Genomic DNA, 23,251 nt, shown 5'->3' on the forward strand with positions numbered 1-23,251 from the left:
AGCAGCGAACGCTGTCTGTGATTGACTGCTTTTGTCTTTCAGCATTTGCCTCCGATCGAGCAGGAGAAATCGCACAATTAGACTAACACTTAAAAGCTTATGCACAGAATTTCTTAATAAAATTAGTGATTAAAAAAATGCACTTTAGAATCGATATTTTTATGTGAGGATCGATCCTTTCGATACAACATCAGTATCGAAATTATCGATACTTTAGGATCGATCCGCCCATCCCTGAAGAAGTGAAACTGAAAGCGGCTGTGTCAGGAGATCACACGCATCTTCAGAGAATTAAAAATCAGAAAATAGCGTCGTATCTTACGGTAAGTTCGTTAAAACGTCTCACAGCTGTGATATTATTACTGAGGATCATTTGCGACAGAAATGACTTGAAGTCGAACTCAAGTCACATCAAAGTTGATCAAAGATCATTATTAGGCCTATCTCTCTCTCTCATAGGCCACTAATACGGAAACTGTAACTTAAATGGCTGGAAATGGTCAAACCTTCCAGCCATCTTTTTTTCTTTTTTATAGATTTTGATCAACCCTTCTTCTGGAGAGCTACCTTCCTGCTTCAACACACCTTCATGTAACCAGTGTTGCCAACTGCTTTCAATTAAAAGTAGCTAAAACTGATAGCTAAATGTCACTCGACGACATCATAATGCCAAATTCACTGGTCTATATAAAAATGAATAGAGATCAGTGGACAAGATGAGAGCTTAGATAAGGTTTCTCCAAGAAGTTGCTATATTTGTCCCTAAACCTTTGAAAAAAGTCTCGAAAGGGGTGGGGAAGTCGCTAAATGTAGCTACAAAATAGCTAAATTGGCAAAACGGCATGTAACTGAAGACCTTGATTAGCTGATTCATGTGTGTTTGATTAGGATTGAAGCTGAACTTTGCAGGACAGTAGCTCTCCAGGAGCAGGACTGGAAACCCCTGATTTAGAGGAACTGAAGGAGAACCGTTCATGCTGAGTTCAAGTGGAATAAATAAAAATAATATAATAGACAGTTAAACTTAACAATTTCTTTATAAACTAACTCGCATAGTCAAATTTTGTTGTGTACTATGTGTTCTCTTTTGCCACATACAGGCCTGAAATCAAGTTTCTCAACAAGGAGGAAGAGGAGGAGAAACCTGCCTGAGAAATGAGTGTGTTTGAGGAAAGAGAGGATGAGATTACTGTTGAAGCTCAAAGAGCAGCATCTCCAGGATTCAGCTGTGTGTCTATGAAGAGTAACAACTCCATGATTCAGCCCCCTGGTCTCAGTGATGTTGACGCTCAGAGAGCAGCGTCTCCAGGATTCAGCTGTGTGTCTATGAAGAGTAACAACTCCATGATTCAGCCCCCTGGTCTCAGTGATGTTGACGCTCAGAGAGCAGTATCTCCAGGATTCAGTTGTGTGTCTATGAAGAGTAACAACTCCATGATTATTCCTCCTTATCTCAGTGACGTTCACACTCAGAGAGCAGCATCTCCAGGATTAAGCTGTGTGTCTATGAAGAGTAACAACTCCATTTTTGAGCCCCCTGATCTCAGTGATGGAGTTGCTGTGAACTCTGACTCTCTGTGAGTATCATGTAGTTCAGGGCCCAGACTCTGTTGGTGCCCTAGATGAAATATATTGGTGCACTGCCACTAAAAACTGAAACACAGGCAATGTTATGTTTTTAATCAATGAATATAACAATCAATAATAAAACAATGATCAATAATACAACAATACTGTAAAGCAGACAATATTAAGTAAATGATCCAAGATAATAAATTATAAATAATACATTCGCCCAACAACAACACCCTGCTCCAAACTGGACACAAATTGGGATACACACACACACACACACACACACACAGACACAGAGATGTTGGCACTCCTGCCTAACCTTCACAGAATTTTTTTTTTCTATTTTTACATTTCTAACAAAACATTGTTTTATATTTATTTGTGCTCATAATGTAGTTGAAGCCAGGTACTCCTTATCATGTAATTGGTGTATTTCAAAGACAGTTTGAAGATGTATAACTGCAGATGCAAAGCTTTACAGAACATTTTCTCAGAGAGCTGTTTTGAATCACCAAAACGAACTTCATTTTGACCGCATTTAGTTTGAAATGATTTCAAACCTGTCTTTATAAATAAATATTAGTATGAAAGTTTTAGTGAATCATGATTTGTTCATGAAGACGTTTGTACACAGGTTTCATGGTACGCATACTTAGTGAATGAGACCCAGTGTCTAGGAGACACTAAGGTACGGTGGCCGAAAGAGCTCAACGCGCTGCAAATAGAAAAACACCTGCAAATTAAGAAAACTACTTCATCAATTTGACAACACACGTGCTACAAATGCTCACAACACAACTAAATAAAGAAACGCACTGCAAATACTCACAGCACAACCAAACAAAGAAGCGTGTTGCAAATAAAATTCTTTATTTGGTTGTGTTGTGAGCATTTGAAGCGTGTTTTTTTATTTGTTTGCATTGTGAGCATTTGCACCACAATGAATATTCGAGCAGTAAAACTGATGAAGATGTTTTCTTGATTTGCTGGTGCTTTTTCTATTTGCATGTGTTTTCTGAAGTTGCAGTGCACTGAGCTCTCTTGGCCACCGTATAAGGTAAATTCATAAGCAGCTATCATACAACTATCGCTGTAGGTGAGTCTTAAATCTGGTGAGGGCACTTCTAATCTGGCAGCTGCTGATTCTCCTGATGACTGTTCCTTTGGTATGGTCACATGCCTATTATATTCCTAAACAACTCCTGCACATATGCTATTAGATAAAACATAGGCAATATCGTTTTACCTTCAAGGTTGAGCTGCAGCACATCACTGGAACAGAACAATACATTGACACAGACCATACATGATTTAATGTCAGAGTTTAACATATAACAATAAATTACGCTATAACCCCCAAAATATTCAACTTTAAGCATATGTAAGAGTTAGTGGATGCATGTATTGCGTTGGTCTTCACGTCATATACAGCTATCACGAGAACCACATAAAAAATAAGAACAAAGTTCAAACTGATAACTCCTTTTCTATAAAATATGGCATTGGATTATATAATGTTTCAGATGAGTTATTACAAAACACATACACATTTATTCTCTGGAAGCCAGGCTAAATGAGTAAACACTGTTACTGCATTCCTGACATGGGTCAGATTCTGTCACCTCACAGATTTGCGCAAAACTTTGGTGATATTTTAAAAATGTCAATAAAGTATTGCAAAATGTAGGCGTTTCCATTAACCAATTTTATGCGACTAAAACGTAACCTTTTGCCTCTCGCGATAAGTCATGGAAACGGATTTTGACGGATTTGGCTATATTTATTCAAAGGTGGCATATGCGTGTGTCTTTACAGAAGCAGCACGGAGAGCCAATTCAGAAACGTGCGTGGCGCGGCTGGAATAAACACAAGCATTGACTAGAGTGGCCGCAATCAGCTTCAGTGGCCGTGTCAGAGCCACACTGCACTGCAGACGTGTGCAGTGTCAATTGTCTAATCATTAATGACAAGGAAAGCCCCTTATACTCGCCATGTGACCTGCGCCATGTGACCTGTAAATGCAGGAGAAAAACGTTTCCATTGCAGTTTTGCGAAATATTCTTTTTTCGAATTGCCTGAAAAACCACTTCTGTGAGTGTCTTTTTTGCGATATATGGACGTTTTTGTGAAATTGACACGTTTCCATTAGGTGTATTTTCAATTTTAATTTGCGCAATTTGAAGGGTAATGGAAACGCAGCTACAGATAGCAAATAAAGACATAGTTTTAAGAAAACTATGATTACATATTCATTTTAGAATAGAAGAGCAGGAGATTGGAAATCCACCACTTCAGGTCAAAAACAGGCCACTCTTTTTAACTCAACTGCAATGAGTCAGGTTTTGTCAGTATCTTCAGTTTTTAGAACTTGTGGTGCATGAGCTCATAGAGAAATTAGGGATGATCAGCCGATCAGGCTTTTTGGTTCCCAACCTGGTTGCCATGACGACTGGCTGGGGTGCTGTGGATAATCAAAATGTCTAATTCTAGCACAGTAATTATTCATACTGTAATATTTGATCAGCAATCCTATAAATTAAGACGGCATCACAGTTGTCAACTTTTCAGTCAAAAACTTACATAATCACTCACTCTCTCTCTCAACAAACAGAGAGAGATTGAGGGTGTGGCTGTGTAATGCTTGTAATGCTTTGAATTCAATAATTGAAATGATGAATCTGAAAATTCTGGTTTCAAATAAACTTGATCCTAAATCAGCAGTTCACAAAGTTTTTTGCAGTGATGGGTGGCTATGGACAGTGTAGAATTTCTAATAGAGACCAATATGCTCATTGTCCATTTTTCTTCACGTTTAGTGCAATATATTTTACTAAATAGCCTCTGAATAAGCAATGGTAAATAAATAAAAACAACAAAAACCTTTACTAGTGCTCTAAAAGCCAAGACCACAATCATCTCACTTCTGGTGATGGGGATTTTAATGTTCAACAAAGAAATGCAAAAAATATTGAATCTGTGATTGTTTCTATAGTATATCATCTGTCATCTGTCACTGTTTAAATTAAAAATTATTTCACGTGAACACTGCTTTTTGTCCATGTCAATGTTTCTGTATTTGGATTATAAAATAATTTGACATTGTCTTTTCTTGTTTGTTGTATCTCTGTTCTTTTATAATGTCTTTTTAGTGGTAAAAAAGCTGTGTCCTCACCGACCGGCACATCCTCCTACTATCAGATCTACACCAGTCATCATGATACAGAAACAGACCTGCAGCTCAATTCAGGCCCACCAGTGCATGATGATCTGCAGAGAGTCAAAGACCAGCACAAAACCAGCATAAAGAACAAGTATGAGAGCTTATTTGAGGGAGTCAAACTACAAGAGAATCAAACCCTCCTGAACAGGATTTACACACAGCTGTACATCATAGAGGGAGCGAGTGAAGGAGTGAATGAAGAACATGAGGTGCTACAGATGGAGAAAAATTACAGGACACTCCAAGACACTCCAATCTACTGCAATGACATCTTTAATCCTTTATCTGAACCAGGATGTGAAGAGATGAGAAGAGAGAAGAAAGACAAAATAAAGACAGTTCTTACTAAAGGCATCGCTGGAATTGGAAAAACTGTCTCTGTGCAGAAGTTCATTCTGGACTGGGCCGAGGGAAAAGCCAATCAGGATGTAGATTTCATCTTTGTGCTTCCATATCGAGAGCTGAACTTGATTAAAGATCATCAGTACAGTCTTCACAGACTTCTGCTGGACTTTCATCCTGAGCTTCAAGATCTAGATTCAAAGATTTATGATAAATGTAAAGTTGTGTTCATCTTTGATGGTCTGGATGAAAGCAGAATTACACTGGTATTTTCAGACAGTCAGAAAGTTTCTGATGTGACTGAGATTTCATCTGTAGGTCTGTTGATGTCAAACCTCCTGAGACAAGATCTGCTTCCCTCTGCTCTCATCTGGATCACCACCAGACCAGCAGCAGCCAATCAGATCCCCTCCAACTACATCAACCGTGTGACAGAGATTCAGGGATTCAATGACCCTCAGAAGGAGGAATATTTCAGGAAGAGAATCAGTGACGAGCATCAAGCCAGCAGAATCATCTCACACATCAGAAGAGCAAGAAGCCTCCACATCATGTGCCACATACCCGTCTTCTGCTGGATCTCAGCCACTGTGCTTCAAAACATCCTGAAACAAGATCTCAGTGCAGAAATCCCTCAAACTCTGACTGAAATGTACATCTACTTCCTGCTCATTCAAACAAATATGAGGAACCAGAAGTATGAAGAGAGACATCCAGTGAAACTCCTGCAGTCCAACAGAGAAGTGATTGTCAAACTTGCTGAACTGGCTTTCAATCAGCTGATGAAGGGCAATGTGATGTTTTACGAGGAGGACCTGAGAGAGAGCGGCATAGACGTCACTGATGCCTCAGTGTATTCTGGGATTTGCACTGAGATCTTTAGGGAGGAATCTGTGATTTATCACAGGAAGGTTTACAGCTTTGTACATCTGAGCTTTCAGGAGTTTTTTGCAGCACTGTATGTGTTTTACTGCTATTTACACAAGAACAGCGAGGTTCTGAAAATGTTCCTGACAGGAAAGTCTAGAACTCAGTCTGGTACTGTTACTGTATCGGGGAAGTCGTGGCCTAATGGTTAGAGAGTTGGACTCGTGATCCAAAGGTTGCGGGTTCGAGTCTCCGGCCGGCAGGAATTGTAGGTGGGGGGAGTGAATGTCCAGCGCTCTCTCCACCCTCAATACCACGACTGAGGTGCCCTTGAGCAAGGCACTGAACCCCCAACTGCTCCCCGGGCGCTGCAGCATAAAATGGCTGCCCACTGCTCCGGGTGTATGTTCACGGTGTGTGTGTGTTCACTGCTGTGTGTGTGCACGCGTGATGGGTTAAATGCAGAGCACGAATTCCGAGTATGGGTCACCATACTTGGCTGAATGTCACTTCACTTCACACTACTCTGGATGTGATTCTGAAGAGATCAATGAATAAAGCCTTGAGCAGTAAAAATGGACATCTGGATCTTTTTCTTCGATTTCTTCATGGCATCTCACTGGAGTCCAATCAGAAACTCTTACAGGATGTACTGATACACACAGAGAACAACGCAGAGAGCATCAAGAACATAATCATAAACCTCAAACGAGGACAAAAAAACAATGTCAGTCCTGAAAGATGGATGAATCTGGCACACTGCTTGATTGAGATGAAGAATAATTCTGTTGTTGAGGAAATGCAGGTATTTTTAACATCTGGAAAGAAAGAAAAAAATCTTACTCTTGCACAATGCTCAACTTTTGCAAACATGATCCTGATGTCGGAGGAGGTGCTGAATGAGTTAGACATAAAAAAATACAAAATCAAGTCATCAAAAGAGGGTCGATGGAGGCTGTTACCTGCTGTGGGGAACTGCAGAAAAGCTCTGTGAGTGTAAAAATGCAATAATATTAATATAATTATACTAGACTATGAAGAAAAATCTTATTGATAAAAGTGAAATGACAATATTCAACTGATAAGGCTTTTTCCACAATTAAGTTATGTATAAATTAAAAGAAACAAGCGTGCTGAAATATCATGCACATAATGTTCATGAAATATTATTTTTAAGATGTATATTTATTTTAATTACTTGTTTTTTCATCTATCATTATCTTATGTTGAATTTCAATGAACCTCATATTTAAGTCTTGCAATCTGGTGGGTACACCAGCATACCTTATATCTGGGCCCTCTCTTTTTTAGATTGGCATGCTGTTATCTCACTGAACAGCACTGTGAAATTGTGACTTCAGCTCTACAATCATCAAACTCCCCCCTGAGAGAACTGGACCTGAGTAGCAATAATCTGCAGGTTTCAGGAGTGAAGCTGCTCACGATTGGACTGAAGAGTCCAAACTGTCAACTCAGCATACTGAGGTTTGACTTTCACATTGATTCATTAACAGTGGCAGCTCGTGGGTTTTAAAATAGAGGAGGCACACTAATTCGTCTAGGGGTTAATATTATTAACGTATTTGCTTAACCACTTTAAAATGGCTTTTTGGTTGCTTTTAGTCAGAAACCATAAAGAAAATGACTCACACAGCAAGATAATATAATTTCACTTACCTGGCCTATCACTTGAAGCAAACATCCATCCCTTCTTAAAAGTCTGCATTGTGCCATTTAATTAAGCCGACTGCTGTAGCCTATGTCCAGCTTAGGTTTATTCTCCCTTTATTCTTAATTTGTATATAGACTGTTTGAATGACAACTTGTTTAATCTGTTGTCGATCAAATATTCAATATCGCTACTCATAAGTTTCACAAGTTCACACTTACATATAATAATAACGGAGTAAATTTATGCGTATTTGGCGTGCTGTCCAGGGGGAGGGCTCCGAGCTCGGTAATCATTCCCGAGCCCGAGGTACTCCCCTCGACTTTGGGGACTATAGACCAGTAGCACTGACCTCACATGAAGACATGTGATGAAGACATTTGAGAGGCTGGTGCTTAGTCATCTCCGACCTCTAGTGAGTCCATCAATGGATCCACTTCAGTTTGCCTATCAGCCTGGCATTGGAGTGGAAGACGCTGTCATCTTCCTTCTAAATAGGGCTCTTTCACACCTGGAAAAGGTTGGGAGCACAGTGAGAGTCATGTTTTTGACTTCTCTAGTGCTTTTAACACCATCCAACCTGTGCTTCTGAGGGATAAGTTATAGTACATGGGAGTGAATCATCATCTAGCTTTCTGGATTCTGGATTACCTCACAACCCGACCACAGTATGTGAGGATTCGTGACTGTGAGTCTGAAATGATTGTCTGCAATACTGGAGCTCCGCAGGGAACGGTTCTGGCTCCACACTCTATACTGCAGACTTCATGTTCAGCTCAGCAACTTGTCACCTGCAGAAGTTCTCCGATGACTCTGCCATTGTTGGCTTGATTACAGAGGATGATGACAAGGAGTACAGAGGACTGATTCAGAATTTTGTGGATTGGTGCCAACGGAACTGCCTCCAGCTAAATGCGGGGAAGAGAAAAGAACTGTTGGTGGACTTCCGCAGGAACAAACACACTTCTTTATCACCAGTGAACATTCAGGGAAAGAATATTGAGAGAGTGGACTCATATAAATACCTGGGTGTTCATCTGAACAGCAAACTGGATTGGAAAGACAACACAGACGCTATCTATAAAAAAGGACAGAGTAGACTCTTTTTGTTGAGGAGACTAAGGTCTTTTGGAGTTCAGGGAGCACTATTAAAGACCTTTTTTGACTCAGTGGTGGCGTCAGCCATATTTTATGGAGTAGTCTGTTGGAGTAGTAGCATCTCTATTGCAGACAGGAAGAGATTGGACAAACTGATTAAGAAGGCCAGCTCAGTTCTGGGGATTTCTCTGGATACTGTACAGGAGGTGGGAGAAAGGAGGATGGTAGCTAAGTTATCATCATTGCTGGAGAATTAGTCTCACGTCCTGTATGAAACAGTTACATCTCTGAGCAGCTCCTTCAGCCATAGACTGTTACATCCAAAGTGTCTGAAGGAGCGATATCGAAGGTCTTTTCTTCCTGCTGCTATTAGATTGTACAATCAGAGCTGCTCCCGGTGAACCAGTCTCCATATTCCACACAGTTGTATACTGCGATATACTGTTATAATACCTGAATTTGTACAATAATTACAATAACTTACATTTGATATTACAATATTATTTTACAATACCAGTATCTTGTCTTAGATTTGGGTGTAATAGCAACTGTGCAATAACACCATTTGAGACTATAGCATTATCTTTATTATATCATTATTTCATTGCAACAGAACTGTGCAATAATAGTATTTTAAACTGTGTAATGTTAGTTATAATGACTTTTTAATCTGTGCAATATTACCCCTGTGCAATCTGTTGAAATTAGTGCAATTTGTTTGGAAGTGCAATTATTGTTTTTGTCTTTTCTTTTGTATTTATGTACTGTATTTTTTATTTTTATTTGCACAATTTCTTCTTTGCTGCTGTAACAAAGAAATTTCCCCACTGTGGGACGAATAAAGGGATATCTTATCTTATCTTATCTTATCTTATCTTATCACTTCACGAGTCCACACTTACATATAATAATAACGGAGAAAATGTATGCGTATTTGGCGTGCTGTCCAGGGGGAGGACTCCGAGCTCGGTAATCATTCCCGAGCCCGGGGTACTCTCCTCGACCGGGGAGAGGGTACGAGCTCGGAATTTAGCCCGGACCCAGAGTGCTCCCCCAAAACGCTATTATTGCAGGACAGCAGCCAAAGAGGGGCTTGATAATCCCCCCAAAAACTTGCATGGTTTAGGCTGAAGGGATGCTGGATACTGCTGTGGTAGTGGTACTTCTGTGGAGTCTGGAAGTAGAGATGAGAGGGAGGTAGAGATGCAGGCTCCTGCGGGAGCAGTCACTGCTGCGGCAGAGGATGAATAGAAGAAGGCTCCTGCGGGAGCAGTCACTGCTGCGGCAGTGGATGAATATAGAAAAGGCTCCTGCGGGAGCAGTCACTGCTGCGGCAGTGGAGGAATATAGAAAAGGCTCCTGCGGGAGCAGACACTGCAGTGGCAGTGGAGAAATATAGAATAGGCTCCTGCGGGAGTAGTCACTGCTGCGGCAGTGGAGGAATATAGAAAAGGCTCCTGCAGGAGCAGATACTGCAGCGGCAGTGGAGGAATATAGAAAAGGCTCCTGCGGGAGCAGTCACTGCTGCGGCAGTGGAGAAATATAGAAAAGGCTCCTGCGGGAGCAGTCACTGCAGCGGCAGTGGGGAGATACAGATAGGGCTCCTGCGGGAGCAGTCACTGCAGCGGCAGTGGGGAAATACAGACAGGGCTCCTGCGGGAGCAGTCACTGCTGCGGCAGTGGAGGAATATAGAAAAGGCTCCTGCGGGAGCAGTCACTGCTGCGGCAGTGGAGAAATAAAGAAAAGGCTCCTGCGGGAGCAGACACTGCAGCGACAGTGGAGAAATACAGATTGGGCTCCTGCGGGAGCAGACACTGCAGCGGCAGTGGAGAAATACAGATAGGGCTCCTGCGGGAGCAGACACTGCAGCGGCAGTTGGGAAATACAGATAGGGCTCCTGCGGGAGCAGTCACTGCTGCGTCAGTGGAGAAATACAGATAGGGCTCCTGCGGGAGCAGACACTGCAGCGGCAGTGGAGAAATACAGATAGGGCTCCTGCGGGAGCGGTCACTGCTGCGGCAATGGGGGAGTACAGACAAGGCTGAATGTAGTGCTGTTGGAATGAATGGAGTGGGGAAGGGCCGTTGAAGGTGGATATAGGTGATGTTAAGAGGGGTTGGCTATGGAGGGTCTGGATTTGGGTTCCCAGGGATGTATGTCTTTAGAGGGTTTGGCCGATTAGTGTTTGGTGAGCTTCCTTGATGTGGGAGTGGTCTGATCGAATGTAGCTTTTGAAAGCTTCTGACGACCAGTGACCAAGCGACCACTGTGGTTGCTGCGCCTATTCGGAACGAATGGCTGGAAAAGTTTTCGGCTGGGGTACTAGATAGGAGCAGGACTGACTTAAGGTTCTTTTGGAAACAGAAGCGAGTGACGGGGTGGTTGGAGTCGTCTGTAAACAGGGGGTCGGATGGGAGTTTGGCCTGTGATTTACTGAGGTGGAGGAAAGCTAGGAGGGCTTGGTATGGTAATATGGGCGATAGGAGGTAGAAGATGAAGTGGCCTTTCTTTGACTGGTCTGTTTTACTTTGCTTAATGAAGTAAGAGATAGTTTCATCGTCCAGCACTGCTAGATCAGAAATGGTGGGGTGAATGAATGGGTTAAAGCTAGCTGTAATAGCAAGCTCAGAGCATCTGAGAAAGCCGAAAAAAGCCAGGATGAACATGGCGTCGAGCGTGCGGGTGGTGTGGACGGAATGTCCCTGTATTTTCACCTTCTGCGGAGGGTGAAAATACATTCGGTCAAAATCATGAAGGTTATGGGTTGCCTGGAGTTTGGGCGGGTGGGGTGGGCTTTTTGGATACCTTTGATGAGTAGGGAGGTTTGAGAATTGGCTATTTGGGGGGAAGGGGAACCATATAAAAGTTTGTGGAAAAATTGAATTCCACTTAGATAACCTTTAATAGAGCTGATTTGGAGCTTTTTGTTGACATTAAGGTGGGAGATGAAAGAGGTGATGAAGAGCAGGGAAAAGTCGGGGAACAGCAGGTTATAAGCAGAGTGAAAAATTTTGAAGCATTTCCATGCTGTTAGGTAAGACTGTAGGGTCCTGGGGGAGACTGCTTGAAGAATCGAATTGAGGGACGCTTCGAGGAGAGGTTTCAGAGGATGATTTACGGGAATATCTATATTTTTGGGTGGCTCCTCGCCGCTAGCGGAGGTGTGCTCGCTCGGACGTGGCGGCTTGTGGAGGCGAAGGCCAGCTCTTCGCCAGGGTGGGTTACCACTTCGGTGGCTCGAGGAGGAGGGCGGCTGCTGGTGGCAGCGGCATCCGGGGTGCGGCCTAGGCTTGCTGAAGGCCTTCTGGTGCGGCTTTGTGGCCGGAGGCCCATCCCCAAAGGAGTGGTGAATTGTTTGTGTCGTGAAAAGCTGGCATATGACACAGCGCTGCCCACATGGCTATTGCTCCTATAGCAGCTCATTTTGATCAGTTTGTCTTTGGATCGTAATATTTCTCACAGATTTCTGCTCGTTCTAAATCAGATACAGATAAAGTTGCACAGTAAAGATTGCATTCATATGAATGCATTAGTGAGAGAGCAATTGCTTGTGTGATTTAATTTTACCTAGCAGCATCTCTCTACTAGTAGGGACGCTGTGGGATTTAGTTATTAAGAAATATATTCCAGAACGTTTCAGTTTCTAAGCTATTTTATTGAGAAATCACAGAACAGTGTTGACAGTACATTTTCGCGCTGAATGATTCTGTGCTCGCGTGATGTGCGCGTGATGTACGCGCTACTGTCTGAAGCCTATGTGTGTGCGTTACAGTGCAGCAGCGCATTAGATTAGAACGACGATTAACTTACCTGTACAATAAGCTGTTTAAAACGTCTTCCGTTCAATTTCATGCATCCAGTAATAATCTCACATGTCTTGCGGAGCGCATTCAGAGTATGCATTTATTTGTAATTTGTTTGGAAACGGAGCGTAATTTCTTATCCTGTTGCGCCCTCTATAGGACCAGCAACTAGTCGACGTCAAGCTTAACGCTTCATGGCTTAACACTGAAGTTGACTAGTCGATTAGTCGGTGCAACCCCTAATGTATACAGTGTGTATGTAATGGTTTGATTCTAATGATCCTCTTTAGATTGGCAAACTGTAATCTCACTGATCAGCACTGTGAAATCATGGCTTCAGCTCTACAATCATCAAACTCTTCTCTGAGAGACCTGGACCTGAGTCGCAATGACCTGCAGGATTTAGGAGTGAAGCTGCTCTGTGCTGGACTGAAAAGTCCAAACTGTCAACTCAACATACTGAGGTAATTAAGGGGGAGGTTTCAATTGTGTTACTTAGTTAGAATGTTAGTATAATGTTCTATACACTTTTATGTATTGACAAAAGATGCATAGACCAAGGAACCTGATACTGTAGGTAACAGAGGCTGTCACTCAGTCAATCAATTAATCAAATTTATTTATAGAGCACATATAAACACAACCAAGGTGGAAGTTCTGTACAATGAATAAAAGAATAACAATGAATTAAAAGGGAATAAGATAAAACAAAAAACGAGGACGAAGGGCCCTTGCGCTGTATACCAATCTGTAGCCAGGGCAAACTGCACAATGGGGTGAAAGGGATATGTCATCAGTGCTTTTGAAGCATTCAGGTGTAAAAGTGGAAACTGTGATTATATGTATTATAGATGACTGAATCTTTGTTAATTAAGCATAAGATTGTGTAGATGTTTAACTTTTGATCTTTTAATGATTTATCATGCAGCTCTTGTATGCCAAAAATATTACCTGTTTTTGCTGTCTGTGTAAATGTAAACGGATCAAAGACTGTAAAAGCGACACTTACTGCTTCCAGTTGGTGGTGCTGCATCCGTGATTCAAAATGGCTACATTAGTGTGATCAGCCTGATGTAAAATTTAAGGTAAATCACACAATGTGTGCAGAAGATACGAGAGACTTCCTGTTTACCAATCCAACATGGACTTCTTTTTGGGTAGAGCTAATGTCCGTGGAGTGAAAGTTTCCAGCTTGATGAGATCTATCAAGCTTGGTGACCATAGCTGAAATGGGAGTGCTACAGAGTTCCCTAAAATTTGCCAATTTCTAGGTGGCACTGTAGAGCCATCTCTATATGCCCATGCAGATGACTATGAGTGTGCAAAAAATCATGAAAATGCAAGCATGCCAAGTACCTCAAAAGGACACAAATAAAAATAAAAAGGATAATAATTGCCACACTTCTGTTGGGCAGAACCAGATAAAACCAATTGAACTTTGTCCGAAATGAACTCGTCAAAAACCATACCGAATTGTGTACGCATTGGAGAAACTTAACCTTTTTTAAGTTACATTTATGGGCATTTTATGCCTTTATTAAAGAGACAGGACAGTAGAGATTAGACAGGAAAGCAGTGCGTGGAGAGAGGGCATAGGACCTCGATACGGGAATCAAACTCGGGTCGTCGTGAGCCCAGTATAACAGCGCACAAACCACGAGGCTATCAGTGCAGACAGAGAAACTTTAACTTTAATTATATATAATAAATAACGATTATCCTAAGATTAAACATACATTAGCCTATACTGTATATATATATAAGTGGGGGGGGGGGGGGGGGGGGGGGGGAATTGATCTTAGGGAGAGGGTAAGTTGAGCCACATGAAGTTAAACTGTGCCACTGATTATAAAGTAAAACTAAACATTTTCACCTTGTGGCAGAAAAATATACAAGGATTTTTAATGTGTTATGGCCGAGTGGAGGAGGGGAAATCAATTATCCAGAAGTGAGGAAATGTGTATTTAAGGTGGAACTGCAGGAGAGAGCAGCAGTAATGAGCAGAGAGATGCAGATCAACTGAATAGAGTCAAACGGCGTCGCTGCATTACGGAGACCTCGCTGTGTTTGGGCAGGGTGGATCGCTACGAGCGTGAGTTGCCAGGCGATTGAGAGTGCGTGCTGAACCTTCGGACACCAGCTGCAGAGCGAAGCAAGTCTCTTATGCTGATAAATGCGAGCGTGAATTGCTGTTGTTCATTTCCTAAACCTCATGTTAAGAAACGCCCCCCCCTTGCCATTAGCGGTCAATCAACTCGTATCTCAAACACACACACTCATTTTTCTGCCTCACAAAAACATTCCACAAACATTAACGCACACACTTTCACAAAATATTAAGTAATCGTTGCTGTGTAGTATTTGTGTTATCTACAAATGAAATCAAGTGTTTAATAATGTTTAATGTAATCTAAGAATTCTATATTTAATATTTTTCTTCCTTGTTTCTTTTGTCTCTTGTTATACCTTCCACACATTGTATCTCAAGGGAGGGTTGAATCTGCTGAGGTATACATGCATCAGAGTCACTGCAGAGGCAACTTCTTCCATTTCGTTCAGGTTTTATTTTTCTTGTGATTGTTGGATTACACAATCAGAGACTCTATTGGAACTTAGCCACACAGCTAGTTTTGTTGTTTTTTTTCTCTCTGGTGGATTGTTGAAAATATCAATGTGAATCAAAGACTGTATTCAAACTGGAACCAAAAGTGCTGTTTTCTGTTTGATTCCTCATTTCTTGTTGAAAATATCACTGTGAACTGTTTTCCTGTTTTTTATTATTATTTGTTAAATACAACTTTGAAACTATGAACCCGAACTTGCTTTGTGTGGGAATTTCATTTACATTATTTGTGTAACCGGTGGCTTAAAGAGCTACTCAGGGTAAAAAAGTTATATGTGACAAGCCTGAGCTTGTCTGGCGCCCGAACAAATCCGAACCGACTGTTAAATTTGTTTATAATAGTTAATAGTCTCTCCTTAAATCTGGTAGAATTCCTTTCAGCGCCCGCCACCGCTACAACCTCATGCTATATCAAAGGAAGAGAAATTAAACAAAAATGACTTCTTAAAATCTATGTTTGAGTCTTGCAATGTAGGATAATAGGACATATAAGTTTGGAATTAATAGAATGGATGGATAATAACTTCTTAAATTGTTTATTTAAAGATACAGTTCGCAACTCTGAAGGCGTTTTTTAAACTATTTAAAAATTTCAGAATAAAAAGTTCAAATTGAAGAATTTTAACTGTAAATGTAAAATATATAGAACAAAATAAAGTTCAAAACAAAGAATAAAATCAATTTTGGTGTAAAATTAATGAAATATAATGTAGAATTATAGTAAAATAATACGTTATAATAATCATAAGAGGGGTAAGCCACTGGCTCAAATTACCCCACTTCTACCATGTAAACAAACTTGTATCATCCAGCAGTTTTAGAGCTAAAATTATGCTAACAGTATATCCTCATGTTATGCCTTTCTAAAGCACAAACACATGCATGATATTTTTTCAGATTTTTCTGTAAATGTTCAGACACGAGTCATTGAACATACAAAAATCATTTTGAACAGCAAAAAACTGCCTAAATGTAGTCACCAAGTTTTTTGAGAGAGTTGTAAAGAGCCACATTTGCTCCTCCATCCCTGATACTCTGGACCCTCTTCAGTTTGCCTATCGCCCAAACAGATCCACGGACGATGCCATTTCTCACGTTCTCCACTCTTCCCTCACACACTTGGATAGCAACAATGGAAATTATGTAAGGCTGCTATTCATTGACTATAGCTCAGCTTTCAACACTATAGTCCCCATCAAGCTGGCATCTAAACTCACAGACCTCGGCCTAAACTCCTCACTCTGTGACTGGATTCAAGACTTCCTCACCGGCAGACCTCAAGTGGTGAAAGTTGGCCAGTTCACCTCTAACTCCATCACTCTGAACATAGTAGCCCCACAGGGCTGTGTCCTGAGTCCCCTGCTCTACTCTCTCTACACGCATGACTGCGTGTCCTCTCACAGCTCCACATCTATTGTCAAATTCGCTGATGATACTGTGGTTCTGGGCCTCATCTCCAACAACGATGAGACCACATACTTGGATGAGGTAGAGAGACTCACATCATGGTGCCAGGACAACTGTCTCTCTCTGAATGTGAGCAAAACTAAAGAGCTGATCATGGACTTTAGGAAGAGACAGCAGCAGCCCTACACTCCTCTTATGATCAGTGGGACCCCTGTGGAGAGGGTGAGCAGCTTCATGTACCTCGGTGTAAACATCTCCGAGAACCTGACTTGGACTACACACATCCAAACACAGGTTAAGAAAGCCAGGCAAAGACTGTACCATCTGCGACAGCTGAGGAAATTCAGGGTCTCACCAGCAATCCTGAAAACTTTCTATTCAGGGACCATAGAAAGTGTATTGACTCAGTGCATCTCAGTGTGGTATGGAAACAGCTCCAATCAGGACTGCAAAGCACTACAGAGAGTTGTGCGCTTAGCTGAGCGCATCTCAGGGTCTGCTCTCCCCTCTCTGCAGGACATCTACCTCAAACGCTGCAAAAATAGAGCTGTCAAAATCATCAAGGACTCAAATCACCCTGGTAACCAGCTATTCACTTTGCTTCCATCTGGTAAGCGCTTCCGTAGCCTGATGGCTAAAACTGAGAGACTTAGGAGGAGCTTCTTCCCCCAGGCCATCAGGCTCCTAAACTCTAACTCTGTGTCATAACAGCACTTGACTCCGTGTAAATATCACCATATCAATAAGCTATTCATAATTTTTTCTACCTCATATTGCTGCTATTTACATACCCTGTACAACCTTTTTGCACATTCTTTTGCACATTCCTCTTATTACTATTTAAGTCAACAACATACTGACCTGCACATTTATATTTATATTTTTTATCTTTAATTTAATTTTATTATTATTTTTTTTTTTTCTACTTCTTTTTCTTAATATTTGTATTCTATACAATAGCACTGTCCTTGGAGTGGACCTGACCTACATTTCACTGCTGGTTATACTCTGTATAATTGTGTATGTGACGAATAAAAATCTTGAATCTTGAATCTTGAAAAGTGTTCCATGGGCTTCTCTCTATCTCAGGGCAAGTAAAACGGATAACTCTTCATATATTTGTGGTCATATCACCAATTTTGTTTAAGGTTCACTCTAAAAAAATAATCGTAAAAAAACGGTCAAATGACTGGCAGCTACGGCTGCCAAACAAAAACCGTAAAATTAAGGTAAAATATCTTAATTCAAACAAGGAAAAACCTGTAAAATAACAGGGTTTTTTTCTAAAACGTTTAATGAAAAAATCTGTAAAATGATAGTTTTTGCACTTTATTGGAATTAAGATATTTTTCATTGATTTTACGGTTTTTGTTTGGCAGCCGTAGCTGCCAGTCATTTGACCGTTTTTTTACGATTATTTTTTTTACAGTGTTGTCTAGAAACAAGGGGTGGCTCAACTTCCCCGCAGGCTCAAATCACCCCACATTCCCCTATACAGCCTATATACAGATTATATAGATTATTAAGACTGGACAGAGTGTGATTTTTGTGTACATGTGCTTTCAGTTGTTCCTATATTGTTTCAAAAGTTCCTGATTTGTTTGTGAAAATGTTCATACGCAGGTTTCATGCACAAATTTATGCATATGCGTGCTTAGTGAATGAAACCCAATGATCCTAAGCACACAGCTAAGACAATGCAAGAATGGCTTATGAATGTGTACTCTGTGTACTCTTATGTGTCATGCAGCACAGTGGATTCATTAAAATCAAAGACCACCAGAAGAAGAGCTTTGTTGGTTATTAAATTGTATATCTTTAAAAATGGAGCATACTAACATGAACCGACTGTTGTTGTAGGTTATCTGGTTGTTTGGTGACAGAAGAAGGTTGTGCTGCTCTGGCTTCAGCTCTGAGTTCAAACCCCTCACACCTGAGAGAGCTGGATCTGAGCTACAATCACCCAGGAGAATCAGGAGTGAAGCTGCTCTCTGAAACACTCACACATCTGGACAAACTCAAGTACGTTTAACAATAATAATTATATTATAATGTATGCAGCAAAGATTCATGTTTATTGTACAAAACACGTTTTTGGGTCTCTTCCAGACACTGCTGAGTCTATGAGAGCATTATATCGCTAGTTCATTGGGCTTTAAATCACTGTACTTTTGTCCCAGATGGAAACCCAGCTTCAGTTTTATGATTTTATGAGCTCTCAATGTACAAGAATTTACTAAAACTTTGTGAACGTGAAAACTTTTTGAATTTGAAGATCAAGGTAAATTTAACTTAATTTATCTTCTGGAAAACATGTAAGTATCTTCTGTAGCTTCTTAAGGGCAGTACTGAATGAAAAAATATGATATTTAGGCAAAATAAGAAAAATATACACACCTTCATTCTGTTCAAGAGTTTTCACACCCTGGCTCTTAATGCACGAGTTTTCCTTCTGGAGCATCAGTGAGTGTTTGAAACTTCTGTAATAGTTGAATATGAGTCCCTCAGTCGTCCTCAGTGTGGAAAGATGAATCTCAAAATCATACAGTCATTGTTGGAAAGGGTTCAAATACACAAAAATGCTGGAAAATTTTTCTGAAGAACATCAGGCAGTTTAACTGTTCAGGACAAACAAGCGACTCATGAATAACTATCACTAAACAAAAAAACAGCTGTGGATCGTTCAGGTAACAACACAGTATGAAGAATCAAGTGTATGTAAACTTTTGAACGGGGTCATTCTTATAAATTCAACTATTATTTTCTTCTATATGTAAACATCTTTTATGTGAAATATCTTATTCAGGTCAGTACTAAATAAACAATAACATGAATTTTGTATGAACCCTGTTATTTTGGTAAAATAGTTAACATTTTGCAGATTCTGAAAGGTGTATGTAAAGTTTTGACTTCAACTGTATATATATATATATATATATATATATATATATATATATATATATATATATAGTTTTGACTTCAACTGTATATATATATATATATATATATATATACCTGTATATGTATGTATATATAGGGAAGTGACATTTACTTTATGCTTCCATCAACTAACCATGTACAGTCGTGTACTGGTGTTTTTGTTTGTTTGCAATACAGATGGTACTCAAACAGAATGTTTTTGTTTGTTTGTTTTGTTTTTACAATTTTCAGTTTCACAAAAAAGCATATAAAACTGTATAAATATTGCAAAGTACCATAAATTCTCCTCAAAATTCTCAGTAATGAGCAAAAAATATTATTGAACAGAAATATATTACATTAATTTAAAAAAAACAAAACAACAAAAAAAGTACATTTCATGCACCAATCGTGACCCAAAAATGAAGAGGCTCAGAACTTAATAAAACAAAAATAATTTAAAAAACTTATAAAAACTGTATAAATATTGCAAAGTACCATAAATTCCCCTCAAAATTCTCAAAAATAATTACAAAAATATTATTGAACAGAAATATATTACATTGATTTTTCACTCTGAAACACAGCAGCAAATACAAAACAGCATTCTTAAACACAACAAACTTCATTAAACACAATATGAAACAGTGTGTGTGTAAGTGTACTATTTTAGCTGTTCTTGTGAGGACACTTATAGTGAAATATCACGTGTGTGTGTGTGTGTGTTTTCTAGTGTGGATCATGGAGGAGAGTTCATGATCACAACAGGACCTCAAAGATGTAAGTACACACACACACACACACACACACACACACACACGCATACACAGACACGCACACACACACACACACACACACACAGACAGAGTTTAGTTGTTAGTAGATTAGTGTGTAATGTGTGTGTGTTGTGTTCAGATGGCTGTGATCTCACACTGGATCCAAACACAGCAAACTATTACCTTGTTCTGTCTGAGGAGAACAGGAAGGTGACGAGAGTGAATCAGCGACAGTCATATCCTGATCATCCCGACAGATTTGATGTGTCTCAGGTTCTGTGTTCAGAGAGACTGACTGGACGCTGTTACTGGGACACTGAGTGGAGCGGAGATGTTCGTATATCAGTGTCTTATAAAGGAATCAAGAGGAAAGGAGGGAGTGACTGTGTGTTTGGATGGAATGTTCACTCCTGGAGTCTGTTCTGCTCTGGTCACACATTCACTGCTCGTCACAATAATAACTCCACTGATATCTCAGCTGCTGCCGGTGTCTCCTGTAAGAGAGTAGGAGTGTTTCTGGATGAGTCGACCGGCTCTCTGTCCTTCTACAGCGTCTCTGACACACACACACTCACACACTTACACACATTCACACACACATTCACTCAACCTCTACACGCTGGGTTTAGACTTTATAATACAAACTCTTCAGTGACTCTGTGTCACATTAAACATTAAATACACACACTTTCCATCCTCTCCCCTCCTTGCTGAACGCGATCAATTCTGAAAGCGAAAGTACCGATAAAACAGCGCACATAAGAAAGCGATTGCATGCTTTATCGAGCGTCAGCAACTGCACGCGATCAGATTGCACCCCCTAACACCCCCCACCCACCCACCCACCCACACACACACACAACGTGATTTGTGCCCCCCCTAGAAATTTAAATGCCCTCCCGATGGAGGTGCCCTGGCGCCGGCCCTGCACACACACACGCGCACACACACACAGAGCATTGCTTAAGGCCTTCACACCTTACCCAGACATGAAAACCTACATCAATCAGTGCTTTGGAGTCCTGACAAAGAAGCCTGAAGACACACAGCTTCCACCTTGTTTCATCAGAGTAGATGTGGCACACTGCATTAAGCTCATCAGCCGGTGGGAATGCTTAAGACAAAAAGGAAACAGAGTTAGAGAGTTCTATCTACGAGCTATGGCACAACTTTTACAATCTGATTCACTGGAAGAAGCAAGGGAGCTGATTCATTCAATTTCAGTTGTTGCCTTCAGCGAATCAGAAGGAAATGATGTCAAAGGTTTACCTGTTGTCTCAGAAATTGGCAAAGCTCAACTGAAGAGACGATTTGCAGAGGGAGTCCTGCCATGTGTCAATGAAGATGACCATTCAACAGAGGTAACTGGAGTTGAGGAGGCACTGCACACAGATCTAAAAACATAGGTCACAGAAATCTGTGAAAACAGTCATAAGATTGCGGCACATCATGGTGACAGAGACAATCTGCATTTCCTTCCAGAACTTGTCCCAAATATCATAAGAATGGCATGCTACCTCCCTCTTTGGACAGCTGTGATGGTTCCACATTTCAAAAGTGTACACAACATAGCAAGCTCTGCAAATGTTGAGGCTGAGTTTAAAAATATAAAACATGGTCTCTTCAAACATGAAAGCCTCCCCATCCGAATGGACCGGTTTGTCATACGTCACCTTGAGTTTCTTGAGGGCAACATGAGGCTTTCATCTGCACCAGTGAAGAAAACAGAGCACACTGAGACATTTAAGACACAGGAGACTGAGCCAAAACCTGGCCGTAGTGAGCAGGATGCAGAGGTTAAGCAACAATCCGTAGAAGAAGACCCTGTTGAAAACTGGAAAGGCCTTGATGTCCCTCCAAAAAAGCGACTGTCCTACCTGACCCCTTGCTCTGAGTGGTTACACGCAGACATAAACCTGAAAAGAAAAAAGACAAAAATTAATGTCTCGAAGAATGGCAACTACAAGGCTAAAACACCCATTGCAGTCGACAAAATGCTTGTAAGTGTAAAGAATACCTGTGCCTTTGACTCCTTTTGCCAGTGCCTTTGCTCTGCTTTCTGTGACAGTGGATCATTGTTGGCCATTATCTTGACAAAGAGCACAAAAAAAAAAGAAATATTTGATTTGGTGAAGACCATTGTCACAAAAGGAGCTGGAAGAGATGCTTACGCAAAGAGGGCAAAAATGTTGCTGGAAATATTTCAATGTGTTCTCCTAAAATCAGGTGTGAGGCAGGTTAGTGCAGATTGCAATGTTGCTAACATAATCACATCAACAATGAAACAAGTACCAAGTGCAACAATTACGACTGAATGCTCTTCTCCACACTGCAGTTGAAATACAAAATCTTCAAGAACCATCTCACTCCTACCAGTCAACGCAGATATTTTACAGACCGGTGGACTGAAGAGTCTCCAAGCAGCACTGGAAGATGCACTACACCTCAACAGGTCCAAGTGTCTGAAGCCACTGAAATCACCCCAAGAGTGTCCAGATAGCTGGAAAACAAAAGATATTTCATCAATGAAATTCCTCTGCAATGGCTCAGTCACACACAGCTGCATCACTGGACCACTTCTGTGCATTGAAACAAGTGCAGATACAAACCATCCACTGTCCAAAATCCCTGTGACCATGGAGATGGACAACCATTTGTTCACTCCGAGAGGGGTCGTCGCATTCACTCCAGGACCTACAAGGGAATCTCTTGGACATTACGTGGCTTACTGCAGAAGAACCTCTCTTGGCTGGGAGAACGTCTCAGGTTACGTATGTAACCATGGTTCCCTGAAGGGAACGAGACGCTGCGTCGAAAACGCATATGGGAACGCCTTCAGCGTGACCAGGCTCTGAATATGATGTGTAATCAGTCAAACAAGGGCGAGGCGTCACGGGCGGGGTGACGTCACGACCAGGAAGCATATAAGCACGTGCGGCGGAGCCGGCTTC

At 40.9% G+C, this 23,251-nt stretch overlaps 1 protein-coding gene across 1 annotated transcript; it reads left to right on the forward strand.

Annotated features, from left to right (window-relative positions):
- LOC306846267 (protein NLRC3-like) lies at window positions 1-22,404 on the forward strand. Its single transcript, XM_079379514.1, has 9 exons — window positions 1-323; window positions 1,101-1,577; window positions 4,725-6,175; window positions 6,520-6,994; window positions 7,316-7,489; window positions 12,866-13,039; window positions 18,466-18,627; window positions 20,258-20,304; window positions 20,440-22,404. Exons 2-9 carry the CDS (start codon window positions 1,156-1,158, stop codon window positions 20,976-20,978), a joined length of 3,444 nt encoding a protein of 1,147 aa, XP_079235640.1. The 5' UTR covers window positions 1-323; window positions 1,101-1,155; the 3' UTR covers window positions 20,979-22,404.
- The last annotated feature ends 847 nt before the right edge of the window (window positions 22,405-23,251 follow it).

This window comes from Barbus barbus, assembly GCF_936440315.1.
Source record: "Barbus barbus genome assembly, chromosome: 3".
Classification (NCBI taxonomy): domain Eukaryota; kingdom Metazoa; phylum Chordata; class Actinopteri; order Cypriniformes; family Cyprinidae; genus Barbus; species Barbus barbus.